This window comes from Callithrix jacchus, chromosome 22 (genome assembly GCF_049354715.1).
Source record: "Callithrix jacchus isolate 240 chromosome 22, calJac240_pri, whole genome shotgun sequence".
Classification (NCBI taxonomy): Eukaryota; Metazoa; Chordata; class Mammalia; order Primates; family Cebidae; genus Callithrix; species Callithrix jacchus.
Window position 1 is genome coordinate 32,446,243 of NC_133523.1, and position 18,708 is coordinate 32,464,950.

Genomic DNA, 18,708 nt, shown 5'->3' on the forward strand with positions numbered 1-18,708 from the left:
TACAAATGCCTGGCTCCAAGGTTACTACCTGATTCAAAGATACAATCCTGGTCTCCCAAACAGGCAACCCACATTGACACTCACACAGCTTCCACTCAAACCTGCGACCACAACGCAGCAACTTCGGGCCCTCGTCGACCAAGACCCGTTCCCAGAGGGCATCCGCACACAAGCTCATTCAGGCCACGATTTTGATTCCTTTCCTGCCGCTTCCTCCACCCGATCCAGAACGCGACCATCAGATTTCACCTTCACCTTCACCCTCAGCGCAGTGCAGACCGATCCCTGGACTCACCCATATACAGATTGAAATGTCCCCTCAGTGTTTCAGTCCCTCTGCATTCTGAGGGCGAGTTAGCATCTGGGTGCGTGAGTTCCAAACTAACAGCTAGGACCAGGCTTGAAGCGAAGAATTCCTAGGCTCGCATCGTGGCTAGTTTGACCGCGTCTCTGCCCCTGGACTACATTTCCCATCGGGTCACTGTTCGGAGCTACTTCCGCCGAGAACCAGAAGCACGTTTTCTTGTGCCGTACCTCAGATAATCGAGCTGCCAGGGATAATCAGGCCTGGCCACTCTAGCGGATGAGCCGGCCCCATAGCGAGCCGCTAGGCATGAGGGCTCGCGATCCTCGGTGCAGAGGAGCGGTACATGGAAACAAGCCCGGCTTGGCGATGAGAGGAGTAGGGAAGCCCGCAGTAGGGTTCTGCACTACATTTCCCAGAGGATAGCGCAGGCCGCGAGAAGTCTCGCGAGATTTAGGCTTCCTCTTAGCCAGCTGGCGGGACCGTTGGCTGTGCTCATTTCGCCGCCGCCGCCTGGAGTCTGGAGCAACTTGGCCAGGCTGTCCCCAACCGGAACTAGAGAAAGCTGAGGGTGAGGAATCCGGCTCCCGTCCTTTTGTGTGTGGAGGGATGAGGAGAGGAGTTTGCGTGTGTGATCGCGATGGTTGCCGTGGGTCTTCGTGGTCTGTGACTGTGGCTGTGTGATGCTGACTCTGGGTGATCAGGTGGGCGCTTGTAACTGCGCACCCGGAATGTTTGAGTGTATCCTGGACGAGCCGCGCTGTGCGTGCGCATGTGGAGATCTGCTGACTGCGTGGTTGGGGCTGCGTGTCCCGGGGTGGGTGCGTTACTGCGTGTGTGTGCAGTACCGTGTGCGCGTGAGTTGGAGGTCTGTGGCTGTGCAGGTGCAACTTGCGTGGCCCCTTGGTGTGTGTGAGAGGAGAGTGTGATGGCCGTGAGGCAATGGGTAAGTGGATATGGGGAGGTATGTGTGCGATTGGGACTTTGTGTGTCCCCTTGAGAGAGAAAAAAAAAAACAGGCAGTTAGGGTGGGTGGGTTCTTGGTAAAACGCCTTTAAACAGAAACTGCTTGAAAAATCAGGCTGCAGGCACAGATAAGGAAAACTAGCACAGGGGGTTGTCCTAAAGACATTCCTCAGCTGCACTGATAAGGGACAGAGGCCCAGCATAGAAACGCCTTTGTCCTTCGTGTGACCAGCGGGCTTCCAGGAAATAGTCGCTTCTTTCGTGGGCATGTACACGGTGGGCTCTGTTAGGTTTTGAAGGGAAGGCGAGGGTTAAAAACAGAGACAGTTGGCAGCTCAATGGCGGGGACCAGCTAAATGCCAGAGACCACTGCCCCTAACAGACTGGAGTTGTTACAGGCCTGGGTAGGAGGGATCTGCACGGTTATGGCTTGTTGCCTGGGAGATTGATAAGGATGTTTTTTGGGCCTTTGCCCAGCAGCATGCGATAAGGAAGTCAGGCGGTTGGGGAGGATATTTCTCACAGCCCGAACCCCCGTGGAATGTTTCCCTCTGACCAGGGTCTGTGAAATGGCGGGGGCTTCCAAAACTGCAGCTTGGACTAACAGGCTCCAGTGGCCACTTCCCTTCTTTGGACATGCTTTGGACTGTGAGCTGAGCCTCTACGAATTATCACTTCAGTCCCTGATTCCTCCCAGCCAAGCTTTCACTTCCGCCCCTGATTGGCCCTGGGCCAAGCTTTCACTTCAGCCCTTGATCAGTCCTGGGCCAGACTTTCATTTCAGCCTTTGTCTGGTCCCGGGCTAAGGTCCCAGGGCCAAGCTGAGTAGTGCTTTCTCCAAGACAGCCCGCAGACCAGTAAGCACATTCCTCCCCTTCCCGGTTCATGAAAACCCCAGATTCAGCCTCCTAAGTTGGCAACCTTCTTTCTGGTCCCCTCTCTGCTACGGAGAGCTTTCTTCTTTTGCTTATTAAAATTCCGCTCCAACCTCATCCTTTGTATCCACACTCCTTAATTTTCTCGGCCCTGAGAGAAAGAATTCCAGGCGATGCCGGGAACAAGGAGAGACTGCTACATTGTGGTGCACTGGCGAGACTAACACTCTTGGTGTGTCTGCAGGATTATGAATGACCCCGTGACCTGGCACAGCAACTGTGTGTGCACGGGGGGCGGGGGGGGTGTGCTGTGATTGTGCAGGTGTGACTTCACCACTCTGTTCCCAGGAGACATCTGTGAGCTCAGGATAGATTCTGGCCCTTTCCTGTAATTACAGGACTGTGCTGGACTCTCTGGTCTTCCCTGACATTCTGCCTGCATGATGTGTGGGAGTCTCAGGCTTGAAAGGTGGGGCATTCCAACCTGGCCCGTTGGGGTTTCAAAATAAGGTAAGTGTCTTACCAGTTTCTTTTTTTTTTTCTTCAAAAAAGAAAAAAAAAAAAACCCACCTTATTTCTATTTCTATTTATTTTCTGAGATAGGGTCTCACTCTGTCACCCAGGCTGGAGTTCAGTAGCCTGGACCTCCTGGGCTCAAGTGATTTTCCCAACTCAGCCTCCTGAGTAGCTAGGACCACATGCATGTACCACCATGCTAGTATAATTTTTTTTTTTAAGTCAAGTTTTGGCTCTTTCTCTCTCACAGGCTAGAATGCAATGACGTGATCTCGGCTCACTGCAACCTCTGCCTTCCCAAGTCAAGCCATCCTCCCACCTCAGCCTCCAGAGCAGCTGGGAGTATAGGCGCAGGCCACCACACCTGACTTATTTTGGCATTTCTTGTAGAGATTTTGCCATATTGCCCAGGCTAGTCTCAAATTCCTGGACTCAAGCGATCCGCCTTCCTTGGCCTCCCGAAGTGCTGGGATTATAGGCGTGAGCCACTCCACCCAGCTTAGTTTCTTTGAACAGTTCTGTTACAAAGAGAAAGAGGAAGGAATGGTTGCTGAGCACCTGAAGACCAAGCTCAAGCTCAAAGTGCTTTGGGGTTTTTCTTTTTCTTTTTTTCTTTTTAGAGACAGAGCCTTGCTCTGTTGCCTAGGCAGCAGTACAGTGGCACAGTCTTGGCTCACTGCAAGCTCTGTCCCTACCCCCAGGTTCAAGCAGTTCGTGTGCCTCAGTCTTTCGAGTAGCTGCAACTACAGGCACATGCCACCACGCCTGGCTAATTTTTTTGTATTTTTAGTAGAGACAGAGTGTCACTATGTTGGCTAGGCTGGTCTGAAACTTCTGACCTCAAGTGATCTGCTGCCTCGGCCTCCCAAAGGGGTAAGAAACGTGAGTCAGCACGCTGAGCAGGTGGTTTTTTCTTTCTTCCCTTAAGTTGTTGTTTTCAGAACATTTTTTCTCCCTTTTCTGACAATCCCAGCCTACCACAAGCCCATTGGAAAGACCTGTACTTCCCACTGAACTATATAATGGAGGCCCTGGGGTTAAAGACTGGGTGTCCTATATGTCCTGTCTACCTTCGTATTAATTTGGCTGTTTATCCTGTGTGCAGAGTCTCCTTTTAAGATCTCTGCTGGCCTAGTGAGGCAAAGACAAGAGCCTTTATCCCAACAACTCAATTACTGAAGAGAAGATTAGTGCATATTCTATGTAGCATCACACACCATAGCCCTGGGATTGAAAGCCATGCAGTTTATGGGATGGTGTCAATCTCATCCAAATAGGTGACAAGATCTTTTACTTTGCTATTTTAGGGATAGGAATGAGATTGGGGGCTTGATCAATAGTTTGTACCAATAGGACCAGAGGTTTGCCTTGTCATTGGTGCATAAAAGCTTGGGCCAGTGTCCACATCTGTATCACATTAAATCCTCAGGGCTGGGTGCAGTGGCTCACGCCTATAATACCAGCACTTTGGGAGGCCAAGCTGGGCACATCATGAGGTCGGGAATTCAAGACCAGTCTGGTCAACACAGTGACACTTTGTCTCTTCTAAAAATACAACAAAAAATTAGCCGGGCATGGTGGCACGTGCCTGTAATCTCAGCTACTTAGGAGGCTGAAATAGGAGAATTGCTTGAACCCAGGAGGCAGAGGTTACAGTGAGCCTTTGGCCTTTGGCTTTTTATATGTTCGTGGCTGACCAATCGCTTTGATGGGGGCTGGTCATCAGAAAGACCAAGGCAGGATTAGATGGTTCGGACTTTCAGCCCTACCCTCCCACCCCTGGGGAGTGGAAGGGACTGCGGAATAAGTTGATGGCAAGTGGCCAATGGTTTAATCAATCATGCCTATGTAATGAAGCTTTTTGTACAAACCCAAAAAGAATGTATTTGGAGAGCTTCCAGAGAGCTGAACACATGGAGGCTCTTGGAGGGTCGTGCCCAGGGAGGGCATGGAAGCTCTGTGCCCCTTCCCCCATAGCTCACCCTAGGCGTCTCTTCATTTGTATCCTTTGGAATATCCTTATAATCAGCCAGTAAATGTGTTTCTCTGAGACTTATGAGCCATTCTTTTTTTTTCTTTTTTCTTTTTTTTTTTTCTGAGACAGAGTTTCGCTCTTGTTACCCAGGCTGGAGTGCAATGGCACAATCTCGGCGCATGGCAATCTCCGCCTCCTGGGTTCAGGCAATTCTCCTGCCTCAGCCTCCTGAGTAGCTGGGATTACAGGCACGCGCCACCATGCCCAGCTAATTTTTTGTATGTTTAGTAGAGACGGGGTTTCACCTTGTTGACCAGGATGGTCTCGATCTCTTGACCTCGCAATCCATCTGCCTCGGCTTCCCAAAGTGCTGGGATTACAGGCGTGAGCCACCGCACCCAGCCGAGCCATTCTATTCTAGCAAATAATTGAACCTAAAGAGAGGGTTGTAGGAACCACAAATCAATCTCATCAGTCAGAAGTTCCAGAGGCTGGGACTTGTGACTGGTGTCTGAAAGGTAAGAAGTTTTGGGGACTGAGCCCTCAACCTGTGGAATAAAATTGGTGGACATTTAAATGCCATGTGTTTATGATGACAAGAAAAAAATCAAACTGTGAAGGACATATTTCAAAATTATATGTGTACTGTGGTCACATATGCATTGTTCTGCATATGGAAAACAGACAGGGAGAAATAGCTTTAAGTCCTAATAGTAATTTTCTTTTTCTTTTTTTTTTTTTTGCCTGCCTCCCTCAATGTTGCATGTCTTTCCTATTACAAAGTATTGTATTATACATCAACCAACAAGACATTAGTTTCAGATTTTTTTATTTTTGTCTTTGAGAAACATTCTTCTGCATACAACTTCATACTTTCAAAATTCTCTGGCTTGGCTCGGTGGCTCATGCCTGTGATCCCAACACTTTGGGAGGCCCAAGTTGGATGGATCGCTTGAGGCCAGAAGTTTGAGGCCAGCCTGGCCAACATGGTGAAACCATGTCTCTACCAAAAATACCAAAAAAAAAAAAAAGCCAGGTGTGGTGGTATGTGCTGTATTCCCAGCTACTTGGGTGGCTGAGGCACAAGAATCGCTTGAACCCAGGAGGCAGAGGTTACAGTGAGCTATGATCACTTCACTGCACGCTAGTGTGGGCCACAGATTGAGACTTGTCTCAAAAAAAAAAATTCTTGGATAAGTGCCTAGAAATGGAATTTCCAGGTCAGCCACTAGATATTATTAATGGATTTAATATGAAAAACCTTTACTTGAGGATATATAAAGTTTTAAAACTTTATAGGGTCCCTTTAAAGGGTCCCTGTCCTTAAGTTATAAATAAAGGAGGATTTGTAAGGTAATATTTAGAAAACATCAGATAATATCCGATAAAGTCCTCCTGTTCATGCTGATGACATTGGATGGCCAGTTAAGGATGACACTTCATTCTGCCCCCTGCAACCACAGTCCTGTCCTGTGTACATGATACTGACCCTATGAAAACACTGTGGATGTGAATGCATTTCCTCAAGTACGCTTTTTGGCTTGCTGGTTTTAATCTAATGGTAGGATATCCAAAGTGAACTAACAGAGTGAAATGATTGTGCATCTGTTGGGGGGACACAGTGACAGCTAGAGCAAGGGTAGACAAGTGCTGAACTCATCTGTCCTAAGAGCCAAAGCAAGCAGCAGTGTTGCTAGCAAAGCTACTGCACATTTGTACACGCGGCTCCAATGGCTCTAACCTGTTTTTTCCCAGTGTGACCCTAATACATGGGGAAAGTTAGAAAATCAGAGTTGGCTGGGCAGCATGGCTCACGCCTGTAATCCAAGTACTTTGCACGCCAAGGTGGGTGGATCACTTGAGGCCAGGAGTTCGAGACCAGCCTCAGCAACATAGTGAAATCCTGTCTCTACTAAAAATATAAAAATTAGCCAGGCATGGTAGTGGATGCCTGTAATTACAGCTACTCGGGAGGCTGAGGTTACTGTGAGCTGAGATAAGGCCATTGCACTCCAGCCTGGGTGACAGAGCAAGACTCTGTCTCAAAATAAAAAAAAAAGGAAAGAAAATCAGAGCTTGTTAGCCACTTGCAGCCAAAGTAACAACACATGTGCACAAATATTATTCAGTAAAAGCAAAATAGTTTTGGCGTATCTTGAGATTTTGTTTTATATCCAAAGGAAGACTATATATTTTTCTTTGAACTTCGCTTTGGAAAATGGCTTCTTTAAATATTATAGTTTTCTTCTAATTGGATCTTGAGGTCTCTTTCAGGAGAATGACTATGAACTCTAGCCTCGCCCTAATGGGGCTCTAAGGAAGGGGCTTGTAGGCCTTTACAGTTGCCTTTCTCAGGACATTTCTTTCCTGACCCACAGCCTGATGCTCAAATGTTTGACCCGTGACCAGGTGTCTCACAGTATACCCTTGTAACTCTTGTCTGACCTGTGTCCAGTTTATTCCTACCAAGATAACCACCTTTTTTTTTTTTTTTTTTTTTGAGACAGGATCTTGCTCTGCTGCCTAGGCTAGAGTGGAGTGGCAGTCTCACAGCTAACTGCAGCCTCAGCCTCCTGGGCTTAAGCCATTCTCCCACCTCAGTCTTCCAAGTAGCTGGGACTACAGGCGTATGCCACCACATCTGGCTAATTTGTATATTATATATATATTTTTAGAGATGGGGTTTTGCCATGTTGCCCAGGTTGGTCTTGAACACCTAAGCTCAAGCAATTCACCTGCCTTGGCCTCCCACAGTGCTGTGACTACAGGTGTGAATTATCACACCTAGCCAATATACATTTAATTATCAAAGTACTATCTATACTATTTTATCAAAGTTCTAATTATCAAAGTGCAACAGAGGTTTTTAAGCTTTTTGTAGATATTTTTGAAAGATCTTGTCTTCCTTTAGGAAATGAGAAAAGGCTGCGTGTGGTGGCTCATGCCTCTAATCCTATCACTTTGGGAGGCCAAAGCAGGTGGACTGCTTGAGCTCAGGAGTTTGAGAGCAGCCTGAGGAAATGGCAAAACCTTGTTTATACTAAAAATACAAAAAACTAGCTAGGTATGGTGGCGCATGCCTATAGTCTAAGCTAACACAGAGTCTGAGATAGGAGGATCACCTGAGCCTGGAAGGTTGAGGCTTGCAGTGAGCTGTGATTGCGCCACTGCACTCCAGCCTGGGCAACAGAAGGAGACCCTGTCTCAAAACAAAAACAAAAAAAGAGGGCAAAAAAAAGAAAGAAAATGGGAAGGGAGGAGTGCCTGTTTATTAAGTTTGTTGTAAATAGTAATTTGCATATCAGATGTTGACTGAAATATTCTTTCAGCTTTGCTAGGCCTACAGCTTGCTGTGTGCTTTTCTACTCTATTTCATTTATTTGGGAAATAATATATCAATCTGTTTCATTCATTCCCAGCACAAACCATGGAATATTGGGAATGTCCCATTCTATGAAGGAGGTTTGCTGGCAGCAACAGGAAGATCCATGAACATGGAGGTACTTTGTTGAAGTTACACTAATGTTTTTACTCTTCCCCACTCTCAGCCTCGCCAGTCTGCTCAGTATAATATTCTCTCCAACCTTCAGCACCCTTTCCATCTCCTCCTTCATCTTAAAAACCTTTCCTTGGCCGGGCGCGGTGGCTCACGCCTGTAATCCCAACACTTTGGGAGGCTGAGGCGGGTGGATCACAAGGTCAAGAGATCGAGACCATCCTGGTCAACATGGTGAAACCCCGTCTCTACTACAAATACAAAAAATTAGCTGGGCACGGTGGTGCGTGCCTGTAATCCCAGCTACTCAGGAGGCTGAGGCAGGAGAATTGCCTGAACCCAGGAGGCGGAGGTTGCGGTGAGCCGAGATCGTGCCATTGCACTCCAGCCTCAGTAAACAATAGCAAAACTCCGGCTCAAAAAAAAAAATTAAATTAATAATAATAATAAATAAAAACTTTTCCTTTAATTTCAACAGTGCTGCATGTGTTTGTCATTTCAGGGGTTGGTCATGTTCCAGGATCTGTCTATAGACTTCTCTCAGGAGGAATGGGAGTGCCTGAATCCTGCTCAGAAGGACTTATACAGAGATGTAATGATGGAGAACTACAGCAGCCTGCTCTCACTAGGTAAGGATGTCTATCCCTAAATAACTCATGAATTTTGGCTGCACCTTTTTTTTTTCTTTCTTTTTTTGAGATGGAGTTCCACTCTTGTTGCTCAGGCTCTTGTGCAATGATGCAGTCCTGGCTCACTGCAACCTTCACCTCCCAGGTTCAAGCGATTCTCCTGCCTCAGCCTCCTGTGTAGCTGGGATTATAGGCATGTGCTACCATGCTCAGCTAATTTTGTATTTTTAGTAGAGACAGGGTTTCTCCATGTTGGTCAGACTGGTCTTGAACTCCCAACCTCAGGTGATCAGCCCACCTCGGCCCCGCAAAGTGCTGGGATTACAGGTGTGAGCCACCACGCCCAGCTGGATGCACCTTTCAATTGTATGGGTGAATTTTTACCTGTTGCCTAGGGTATTGTTTTGTGTTTTGCAGATTAAGAGATGGGCAGCCCTCTGTGGTCCGTCCATCTTCTCCATGCTTCAGACCTTTACACCTTCCTCTAGTCCTTCACGAGAATTAAGGGAATAACTCTGAATTCAGTAACAGCCAGAGTATGTCTTACTTACTTAGTTTTCTTTTTTTTTTTTGAGACGAAGTCTCACTCTGTCACCCAGGCTGGAGTGCAGTGGCACAGTCTCGGTTTACTGCAACCTTAGTCTCTCAAGTTCAAGTAATTCTCCTGCCTCAGCCTCCCAAGTAGCTGGGATTACAGGCAACCGCCACCACACCCGGCTAAATTTTATATTTTTAGTTGAGACAGGATTTCACCATGTTGGTCAGACTGGCCTTGAACTCCTGACCTCAAGCAATCCACCCACCTTGGCCTCCCACAGTGCTGGGATTATGGAAGTGAGCCACCATGCCTGACCATCTTACTTCTTATAAACAGGTCTCTCCATCCCAAAGCCTGATGTGATTTCCTTACTGGAGCAAGGGAAAGAGCCCTGGATGGTTTCAAGGGACATCTTGGGAGGATGGTGCCCAGGTGAGTAAGGACTGAGCAGCTGGGGAAGGCACTGCTATTTAGAATCCAGCCCGTCAGAGGGGTAGCACCATAAAAATATTTATGGAGGAATCTCTTCCACAAAGTCCCATCCAAGCATTGTGGCCTAAGACATGGAAAAAAGTCGAGATAACCACCCCCAACTTTTTAAATTTCTTTGAGAGTGAGTCTTGCTCAGTTGCCCAGGCTGGAGTACAGTGGCATAATCTTGGCTTACTGCAACTTCTGCCCCTGGATTGAAGCGATTCTCCTGCCTCAGCCTCTGGAGGAACTGGCATCATAGGCTCCCACCACCAAACCCAGCTAATTTTTGTATTTTGAGTAGAGATGGGGTTTCACCATGTTGGCTAGGCTGGCCTCGAACTCCTGACCTCAGGTGATCCACCTGCTCTGGCCTCCCAAAGTGCTGGGATTACAGGTGTGAGTCACTGTGCCCAGCCAAGAACCCCCTTTTACCTCCACCTCTTGTCATAATTTCTTCCGATTTCAAAGAATAGTTTCCTTCTTCAGGAGCCATACTTTTTCTTGTATCTTAGAGCTACTTCTTTCCCTTTGAAACTTAAGCTCATATATTTTTTTTCAATCTTTTAAGATATATTTATTTTTCATACTGATCCTTGACTTTTTGTCTTGTCTTGTCTTAGCTAATTTTCCTTTGATGTAGCCATTACATGCATCAATTGATATTCATTCACTTTTTCTTTTTCTTAATTTTTTTGAGACGATGTCTTACTCTGTCACCCAGGCTGGGTGCAGTGGCACAATCTTGGCTCACTGCAACTTTCGCCTCCTGGGTTCAAGCAATTCTCCTGCCTCAGCCTCCTGAGTAGCTGGGATTACAAGTGCATGCCAGCAGGCCCAGCTAATTTTTGTATTTTTAGTAGAGACAGGGTTTTACCATGTTGGCCAGGCTGGTCTCGAACTCCTGACCTCAAGTGATCAACCTGCCTTAGCCTCCCAAAGTACTGCGATTACAGGTGTGAGCTGCCGCACAGAGCCTCATTCACTTTTTTTTTTTTTTGAGTAGTTGAGAATTCAGGCGTGCACCACCATGACTGCCTTATTTTGCATTTTTAGTAACCTTGTGGTTTTGCCATGTTGACCAGGCCGGTCTTGAACTCCAGACCTCAAGCGATCCACCTGCCTCAGACTACCAAAGTGCTGAGATTACAGACATGTGCCACCGTGCCTGGCCCTGTAGAACTTGTAAATTTTACCATCCATGGCACTCATGGTACCTGACTCAGATTTTTTTAAGAAAAATCTCATCACTTCTGAATAAATTTTAGCTATTCCATCTTGAATATGGTTTGATCCCTGTTCTTTCAGTATTACTTTCAGGAAGGCCAATGAGATCTTTGACTTTTCTTTATGACTGTTAACCTTCCTTTTGGGTTTCCAATTATTAAACCATTCTGGCGAGGTTTTGTTGTTGATTTCTTTCTCTCTCCTTTTCTCCTTGAAATTTATATGTTGAAGAAACTGGATCACCTGTTGTTTAACATGTATCTCCCTTCCCTTTATTCCTTTATTTCCTATAAACTATTGTGTATTTCATCAAGAAGCACATGTCTGGTTGTTGCTCTTTTTGTGATGTTAGCAACCATTCCTCATCTCATCCCCAAAAATTACTGGGTAATTTTAAAACTGTCCTTATGAACACACAGATTTTAAAAATATTTGATGTGATTATGGTAATTACATTACAATGATTGCAGTTATTATTCTTGAATTCATGCTCAACTTGTCCCAACAGGCCAATAGGACACTCTTCACAATGTTTCCTGAGTCTATTTGACATGACCCTAAGAGTCTTGAATAGCTTCTTTGCTTTTTTAATATGCCAGCTTTTTCAATGTACATAATGAACACTTTCTGTCCCAATCCCAAGATGCTCCAAGGAGCCCAGGTTCTGGGTAGTAAAAGATGGTATTTAGAGACAGTAAAATCTGTCATCTGTCATTAGCATGTTCATTGCTGCTGGACTGGTTGTTTCTAAGACTTCAACAGATGAAGATGGAAAGTATTTTTTAAAAATCAAGATTGCAGCCTTACATTGCCAATTCAAATTCATTCATTGAATTTTGAGTTTCAATTATTCATGTGTTAATTTTTAGACCCCCATTTGTGTCTTTTACAAAAATTTGCTTGGCCTTTTTGCTAATGAAATGTTACTTTCTCACTTTAAAAAAGTAAACTTTAGGTTTTAGTATAGATTTACAGAAAAGCTACAGGTTGGTGCAGAGACTTCCCATATACATCACATGTAGTTTCCAATTAACATCTTATATTTGTACATCTGTCATAATGAATGACTGTTGATCCTATCTAATAATAATATTGTTGAAGCAATGTTATTATTATTTATCTCTCCTATGGTGCTGAGATCTATTATTATTAATGAAAGCCCCTACTTTACTCAAATTTCCTTAGCTTTTACCTAACGTCCTTTTTTTCTATTCTAGGGTCTCATCTAGGATAACACATTACATTGAGTCATCATGTCTCCCTTGGCTCCTCTTTGCTTTGACAGCTTTTCAGGCTTTCCTTGTTTGTGATTATCTCAATAGTTTTCGAGAGTTCTGGCCAGGTATTTTGTAGATTGTCTCTAATTTTGGGGCTTGTCTAGTGTTTTTCCAGTGATTAGACTGGAGTTCAGGATTTTTTAGAAGGAAGCACACGGAGATAAACTGCTGTTCTCATCACATCATATAAGGGTACCTACTATCACCATATATGCACACCATCTTTCCTTTTTTTTTTTTTTTGAGACAGGGTCTTGCTCTGTCACCCAGGCTAGAGTACAGTGGCACAATCATAGCTCACTGTACCCTCGAACTCCTGGGCTCAAGCAGTCCTCCTGCCTCAGATTCCCAAAGTGCTAGGATTATAGGCATGAGCCTCCACACCCAACCTGTCTTTACTTCCTAAGGAGTAAAGATTATTTCGTTATTTTCAGTTTGTCTCCCCTTTCTATCATAGATATATTTATTTCTACTCAACAAGAAAACACTATGTTTTTGCTTTCTGGTTATTTTTCAGACTTGGAGTTCAGATGTCAGACCAAATATTCATGTCTGCCAAAAGAAATCTCTGAAGTAACATCATCTCAGTGGGTGAGAATGGAAAAACGTCATAGCCTTGTGGGCTCCAGTTTCAGAGATGACTGGGAGAGCAAAGGCCAGTTTGAGCAACAAGGTATAAATCAGGAGCGACATTTGGAAAAAGCATTAATGACTTATGAAAAAATGCCAGCTTTCTGCCTACAGACATCTTTCACTTTGCATCATCAGATTCAGCCTGGAGAGAAACTGTATAAATCCACAGAATGTATGGCTCTTAAGTATGGCTCAGAACTTACACAAGAGCAAGAAACCCATACTAGTGAAAAACTCCATAAATGTAAGGAGTGTGGGAAGGCCTTTGGTCATTTTTCCTATCTTGTTAAACATCAGAGAATTCATACTAGGGAAAAGCCCTATGCATGTAAAGAATATGGAAAAGCTTTTGTTTCTGGTTCACATCTTATCCAACACCAGAAAATTCATACAGATGAGAGACCTCATGAGTGTCAGGAATCTGTGAAGGCCTTTAGACCATCTGCACACCTTACTCAACATCAGAGAATTAATACTGGTGACAAACCTTATGAATATAAAGAATGTGGAAAATCTTTTACTTCTGGCTCAACACTAAATCAACATCAGCAAATTCACACTGGTGAGAAACCCTATCATTGTAAGGAATGTGGAAAATCTTTTACTGTTCGCTCAACACTAATTCGACACCAGCGAATTCACACTGCTGAGAAACCTTATGATTGTAAGGAATGTGGAAAATCTTTTGTTTCAGTCTCAGCATTAATTCGACATCAGCGAATTCACACTGGTGAGAAACCCTATGATTGTAAGGAATGTGGAAAGTCTTTTACTTTTCGCTCAGCACTAATTCGACATCAGCGAATTCACACTGGTGAGAAACCCTATCATTGTAAGGATTGTGGAAAATCTTTTACTTTTCGCTCAGGGTTAATTGGACATCAGACAATTCACACTGGTGAGAAACCCTATGATTGTAAAGAATGTGGAAAATCTTTTACTGCTGGCTCATCACTAATTCAACATCAGCGAATTCACACTGGTGAGAAACCCTATGATTGTAAGGAATGTGGGAAATCTTTTGCTTCAGCCTCAGCGCTACTTCAACATCAGCGAATTCACACTGGTGAGAAACCTTATTGTTGTAAGGAATGTGGAAAATCTTTTACTTTTCGCTCAACACGAAATCGACATCAGCAAATTCACACTGGTGAGAAACCCTATGATTGTAAGGAATGTAGGAAATCTTTTGCTTCTGGCTCAGCACTACTTCAGCATCAACGAATTCACACTGGTGAGAAACCCTATCATTGTAAAGAATGTGGAAAATCTTTTACTTTTCGCTCAGGGCTAATTGGACATCAGGCAGTTCATACTGGTGAGAAACCCCATGATTGTAAAGAATGTGGAAAATCTTTTACTTTTCGCTCAGCACTAATTCACCATCAGCGAATTCACACTGGTGAGAAACCTTTTAATTGTAAGGAATGTGGAAAATCTTTTACTGTTGGCTCAACACTAATTCAACATCAGCAAATTCACACTGGTGAGAAACCCTATGATTGTAAGGAATGTGGGAAGGCCTTTAGACTTCGTTTACGACTTACTCAACATCAACAGATCCATACTGGTGAGAAATCTTACCAATGTCAGGAATGTGGGAAAGCCTTTACCAGTGTCTCAGGACTCACCCAACATCACAGAATTCACACCGGTGAGAAACCCTATGAATGTCCAGAATGTGGGAAGGCCTTTACACAGCGTACATATCTTAATCAACACCGGAGAATTCATACTGGTGAGAAACCTTATGAATGTAAAGAATGTGGGAAATCTTTTACTTTCTGCTCAGGACTAATTCAACATCAGCAAAATCACACTGGCGAGAAACCCTATGATTGTAAAAAACGTGGGAAATCTTTTACTTCTCACTCAACACTCATTCAACATCAACAAACACACACTGGTGAGAAACTCTATGATGATAAGGAATGTGGGAAATCTTTTACTTCTCATTCAACACTAATTCAGCATCAGCGAATTCACACTAGTGAGAAACCCTATGATTGTAAGGAATGTGGGAAATCTTTTACTTCTCACTCAACGCTAACTCAACATCAGCGAATGCACACTGGTGAGAAACCCTATCATTGTAAAGAATGTGGGAAATCTTTTACTCTTCGCTCAGCACTAATTCAACATCGGCCAATTCACACTGGTGAGAAACGCTATGATTGTAAGGAATGTGGAAAATCTTTTACTTCTCACTCTACACTAATTGAACATCAGCGAATTCACACTGGTGAGAAACCCTATCATTGTAGGGAATGTGGAAAATCTTTTACTTTTCGCTCAGCACTAATTCAACATCAGCAAATTCACACTGGTGAGAAACCCTATGATTGTAAGGAATGTGGAAAGGCCTTTAGACGTCGTTCAAAACTTACTCAACATCAACGAATCCATACTGGTGAGAAACCTTATCAATGTCAGGAATGTGGGAAAGCTTTTGTCCGTTTGTCAGGACTCACCAAACATCACAGTATTCACACTGGCGAGAAACCCTATGAATGTAAAACATGTGGGAAGTCCTTCAGACAGCGTACACACCTTACTCTACATCAGAGAATTCATACTGGTGACAGACCTTATGAATGTAAAGAATGTGGAAAATCTTTTACTTGCGGCTCAGAACTAATTCGACATCAGCGAACTCACACTGGTGAGAAACCTTATGATTGTAAGGAATGTGGGAAGGCCTTTCGATGTCCTTCACAACTCAGTCAACATAAACGAATCCATACTGGTGACAAAACGTATCAATGTCCAGAATGTGGGAAAGCCTTTTTCTATGCCTCAGGACTCAGCCGACATTACAGTATTCACACTGGCGAGAAGCCTTATGAATGTAAGACATGTGGGAAGGCCTTTAGACAGCTTACACAGCTAACTCAACATCGGAGAATTCATGACCTAACATAATTAATGTAGGAAACCATTCTCATGCCACTCATTTGCCATGGATCATCAGCAGATTCCATATGTGGGTCAAACACAATGGATGTGGGAATTCCTTTTACTTCATGTTCACTTTTTTCAAAATTAGGACATTTAATACTGAAAGAAGTTGATAATGAATGCAAATGAGTTTTCTATCGACTCAAAGCTTGTTGAAATACAAATTCGTATTAGAGAATGTGGTCAATGACAAATGACAACCATTTACTACCTATGTGACATTTGGCTAATTATATGAACTCTGTGCCAAAATTACTAAATGGTAAAATGTTGATAGTATTAGTTTTTCTGTTTGTTTTGAGATGGAGTCTCACTCTTGTTGCCCATATTTTTAGTAGAGATGGGGTTTCACCATGTTGGCCAGGCTGGTTTCGAACTCCTGACCTCAAGTGATCCACCCGCCTCAGCCTCTCAAAGTGTTGAGATTACAGGCATGAGCCACTGCACCTGGCTCCGGCTCCTTTAAAAATATTTAGACATAGGCCAGGCACGGTGGCTCACGCCTATAATCCCAGCATTTTGGGAGGCCGAGGCAGGTGGATCACAAGGTCAAGAGATCGAGACCATCCTGGTCAACAAGGTGAAACACTGTCTCTACTAAAAATACAAAAAATTAGCTGGGTATGGTGCTGCACGCCTGTAGTTCCAGCTACTCGGGAGGCTGAGGCAGGAGAATTGCTTGAACCCAGTAGGCAGAGGTTGCAGTGAGCCGAGATCGCACCATTGCACTCCAGCCTGGGTGACGAGCGAAACTGTGTCTCAAAAAAAAAAAATTTAGACATATATATATGTTTATATTTCCAAAGGCACTCATGCATCAATTATATTCAATATTTCTGAGCCATCCCTGTGTTAGGAACTGCTGATACAATAGTCTGTAAGAAAAATAACTTTTGTTGTCTTGGAGTTTAAGTATAGTAGACAGTAACAAATAAATTATATATGTAATATAAAACCAGGCTGTATGTGTGTTATAAAGTAAGTAAGGTAAGGGATTAGAGAAAAATGGGGTGGGCAGGGCTAATTTGGATAAGGTAGTCAGGAAAGGCATTTTTTTTTTTGAGTCGGAGTTTCGCTCTTGTTACCCAGGCTGGAGTGCAGTGGTACAATCTCGGCTCACCACAACCTCCACCTCCTGGGTTCAGGCAATCCTCCTGCCTCAGCCTCCTGAGTAGCTGGGATTACAGGCACGCGCCACCATGCCCAGCTAATTTTTTTTTTTTTTTTTTTTTTTTGTATTTTTAGTAGAGACGGGGTTTCACCATGTTGACCAGGATGGTCTCGATCTCTTGACCTTGTGATCCACCTGCCTCGGCCTCCCAAAGTGCTGGAATTACAGGTGTGAGCCACCGCGCCTGGCCATTAATTGTAGTTTTCTTTTATAAAGAGGAGGTTTCACCATGTTGGTCAGCCTGGTCTTGAATTCCTGACCTCAGGTGATCCGCCCGCCTTGGCCTCCAAAGTGCTTGGATTACAGGTGTGAGCCACTACGCCCAGCCAGGAAAGGCATTTCTGACAAGTTGGTATTTGCATGAATGTAGATACATGGTTGCATTTTATTATACATAAATTGTACTTCAATAAAGTTGATGAAAACTTAAAAACTCATCCACTATGTACTTCAGATTGTTGTATTTCATTCTATTTAAGTTATACTTCCATTTTAAAAAGTTAACACATCTCTACAACTTACACATCTATTTTTTTCTACTTTTACTAATATGCTTATGGATGATTTTAAATATATATATATCTTATCCATTAAGGATGATAAAACAACCTTTTAAGAAGGTTATTTTGGCCGGGCACGGTGGCTCAAGCCTGTAATCCCAGCACTTTGGGAGGCCGAGGCGGGTGGATCACAAGGTCAAGAGATGGAGACCATCCTGGTCAACATGGTGAAACCCTGTCTCTACTAAAAATACAAAAAATTAGCTGGGCATGGTGGCACGTGCCTGTAATCTCAGCTACTCAGGAGGCTGAGGCGGGAGAATTGCTTGAACCCAGGAGGCGAAGGTTGCAGTGAGCTGAGATCACGCCACTGCACTGCAGCCTGGGTAATGAGGGAAACTCCGTCTCAAAAAAAAGAGGAGGTTATTTTAAGGTTAATCAGTTGAGGCTTTGTCTCAACTGATTCTTTCGTCTCAATTTGTAGTCAGTTGAGGTTTGTCTCAATTTATTGAAACAAATCAAAGGTTTGTTTTCAAATTCTTACTCTCATTTATTATTCCTTCTCCATATTTTTGGTACTGGTTCCTTGGCAGTATTTAATCATAAATATATATAGAGAGTGAAGACAGAAGAGTGCTTTTTACAGTTCACAGTTGTCTTTTTCGTGTGTGACAGGGTTTTGCTGCGTTGCTCAGGCTGTAGTGCAATGGCACAATCTCAGCTCACTGCAGCCTCAACTTCCCGGGCTCAATTGATCCCCCACCTCAGCCTCCTGAGTAGCTGGGACTACAAGTGCACACCACCACACAGAGCTAATTTTTGTATTTTTTGTAGAGAAAGGGTTTCATCATGTTGCCCAGGCTGGTCTTGAACTCCTGGGCTCAAGTGATCCTCCCACCTCAGCCTCCTAGGTTCTGGGACTTAGAGGTGTGAACCACTGTGCTCAGCCAACACTATGTTTTTACTCTTTTTGTGAAAAAAGTAGAAAATTTTTTTTAAAGAGCAGAGAAAAGCACAATGAAAACAGAAAGATCACCCGTATATTCTTATCAACCAAAGATGACCTATTTGGGGTAAATCCTTTTAATAGAGGATTTTCAATATTTCTAGGCTGCCACAGTGTTGGAAAGAAGAATCATTACTGACATCTTACGGCATTGAGTTTTTCTCTT

General features: G+C 43.9%; 2 protein-coding genes across 34 annotated transcripts in view; one reads left to right on the forward strand and one right to left on the reverse strand.

The window, feature by feature from the left end:
- LOC118150274 (uncharacterized) overlaps positions 1–2,549 on the reverse strand; it is a 31,980-nt gene extending 29,431 nt beyond the window's left edge. For 15 of the 30 annotated variants that reach the window (XR_013530770.1, XR_013530767.1, XR_013530765.1 and 12 more), the window contains exon 1: positions 296–2,549. The gene's annotated coding sequence lies outside the window, so the exon portion shown is untranslated. The remainder of the gene's footprint in view (positions 1–295) is intronic. The other 15 variants (XR_013530786.1, XR_013530781.1, XR_013530785.1 and 12 more) reach the window with 2 other exon arrangements.
- The window catches only part of ZNF850 (zinc finger protein 850), a 67,529-nt gene extending 50,709 nt beyond the window's left edge, over positions 1–16,820 (forward strand). Inside the window, exons 1-6 of one of the 4 annotated variants that reach the window (XM_035286764.3) lie at positions 796–875; positions 2,544–2,655; positions 8,056–8,136; positions 8,635–8,761; positions 9,636–9,731; positions 12,792–16,820. In XM_035286764.3, the coding sequence (XP_035142655.1) occupies positions 8,125–8,136; positions 8,635–8,761; positions 9,636–9,731; positions 12,792–15,829 (3,273 nt within the window). In that variant the 5' untranslated portion in view covers positions 796–875; positions 2,544–2,655; positions 8,056–8,124 and the 3' untranslated portion in view covers positions 15,830–16,820. Of the gene's footprint in view, positions 1–795; positions 876–1,014; positions 1,251–2,543; positions 2,656–8,055; positions 8,137–8,634; positions 8,762–9,635; positions 9,732–12,791 lie in introns of those variants that run through there. The other 3 variants (XM_054250324.2, XM_035286765.3, XM_035286763.3) reach the window with 3 other exon arrangements.
- Positions 16,821–18,708: the final 1,888 nt, after the last annotated feature.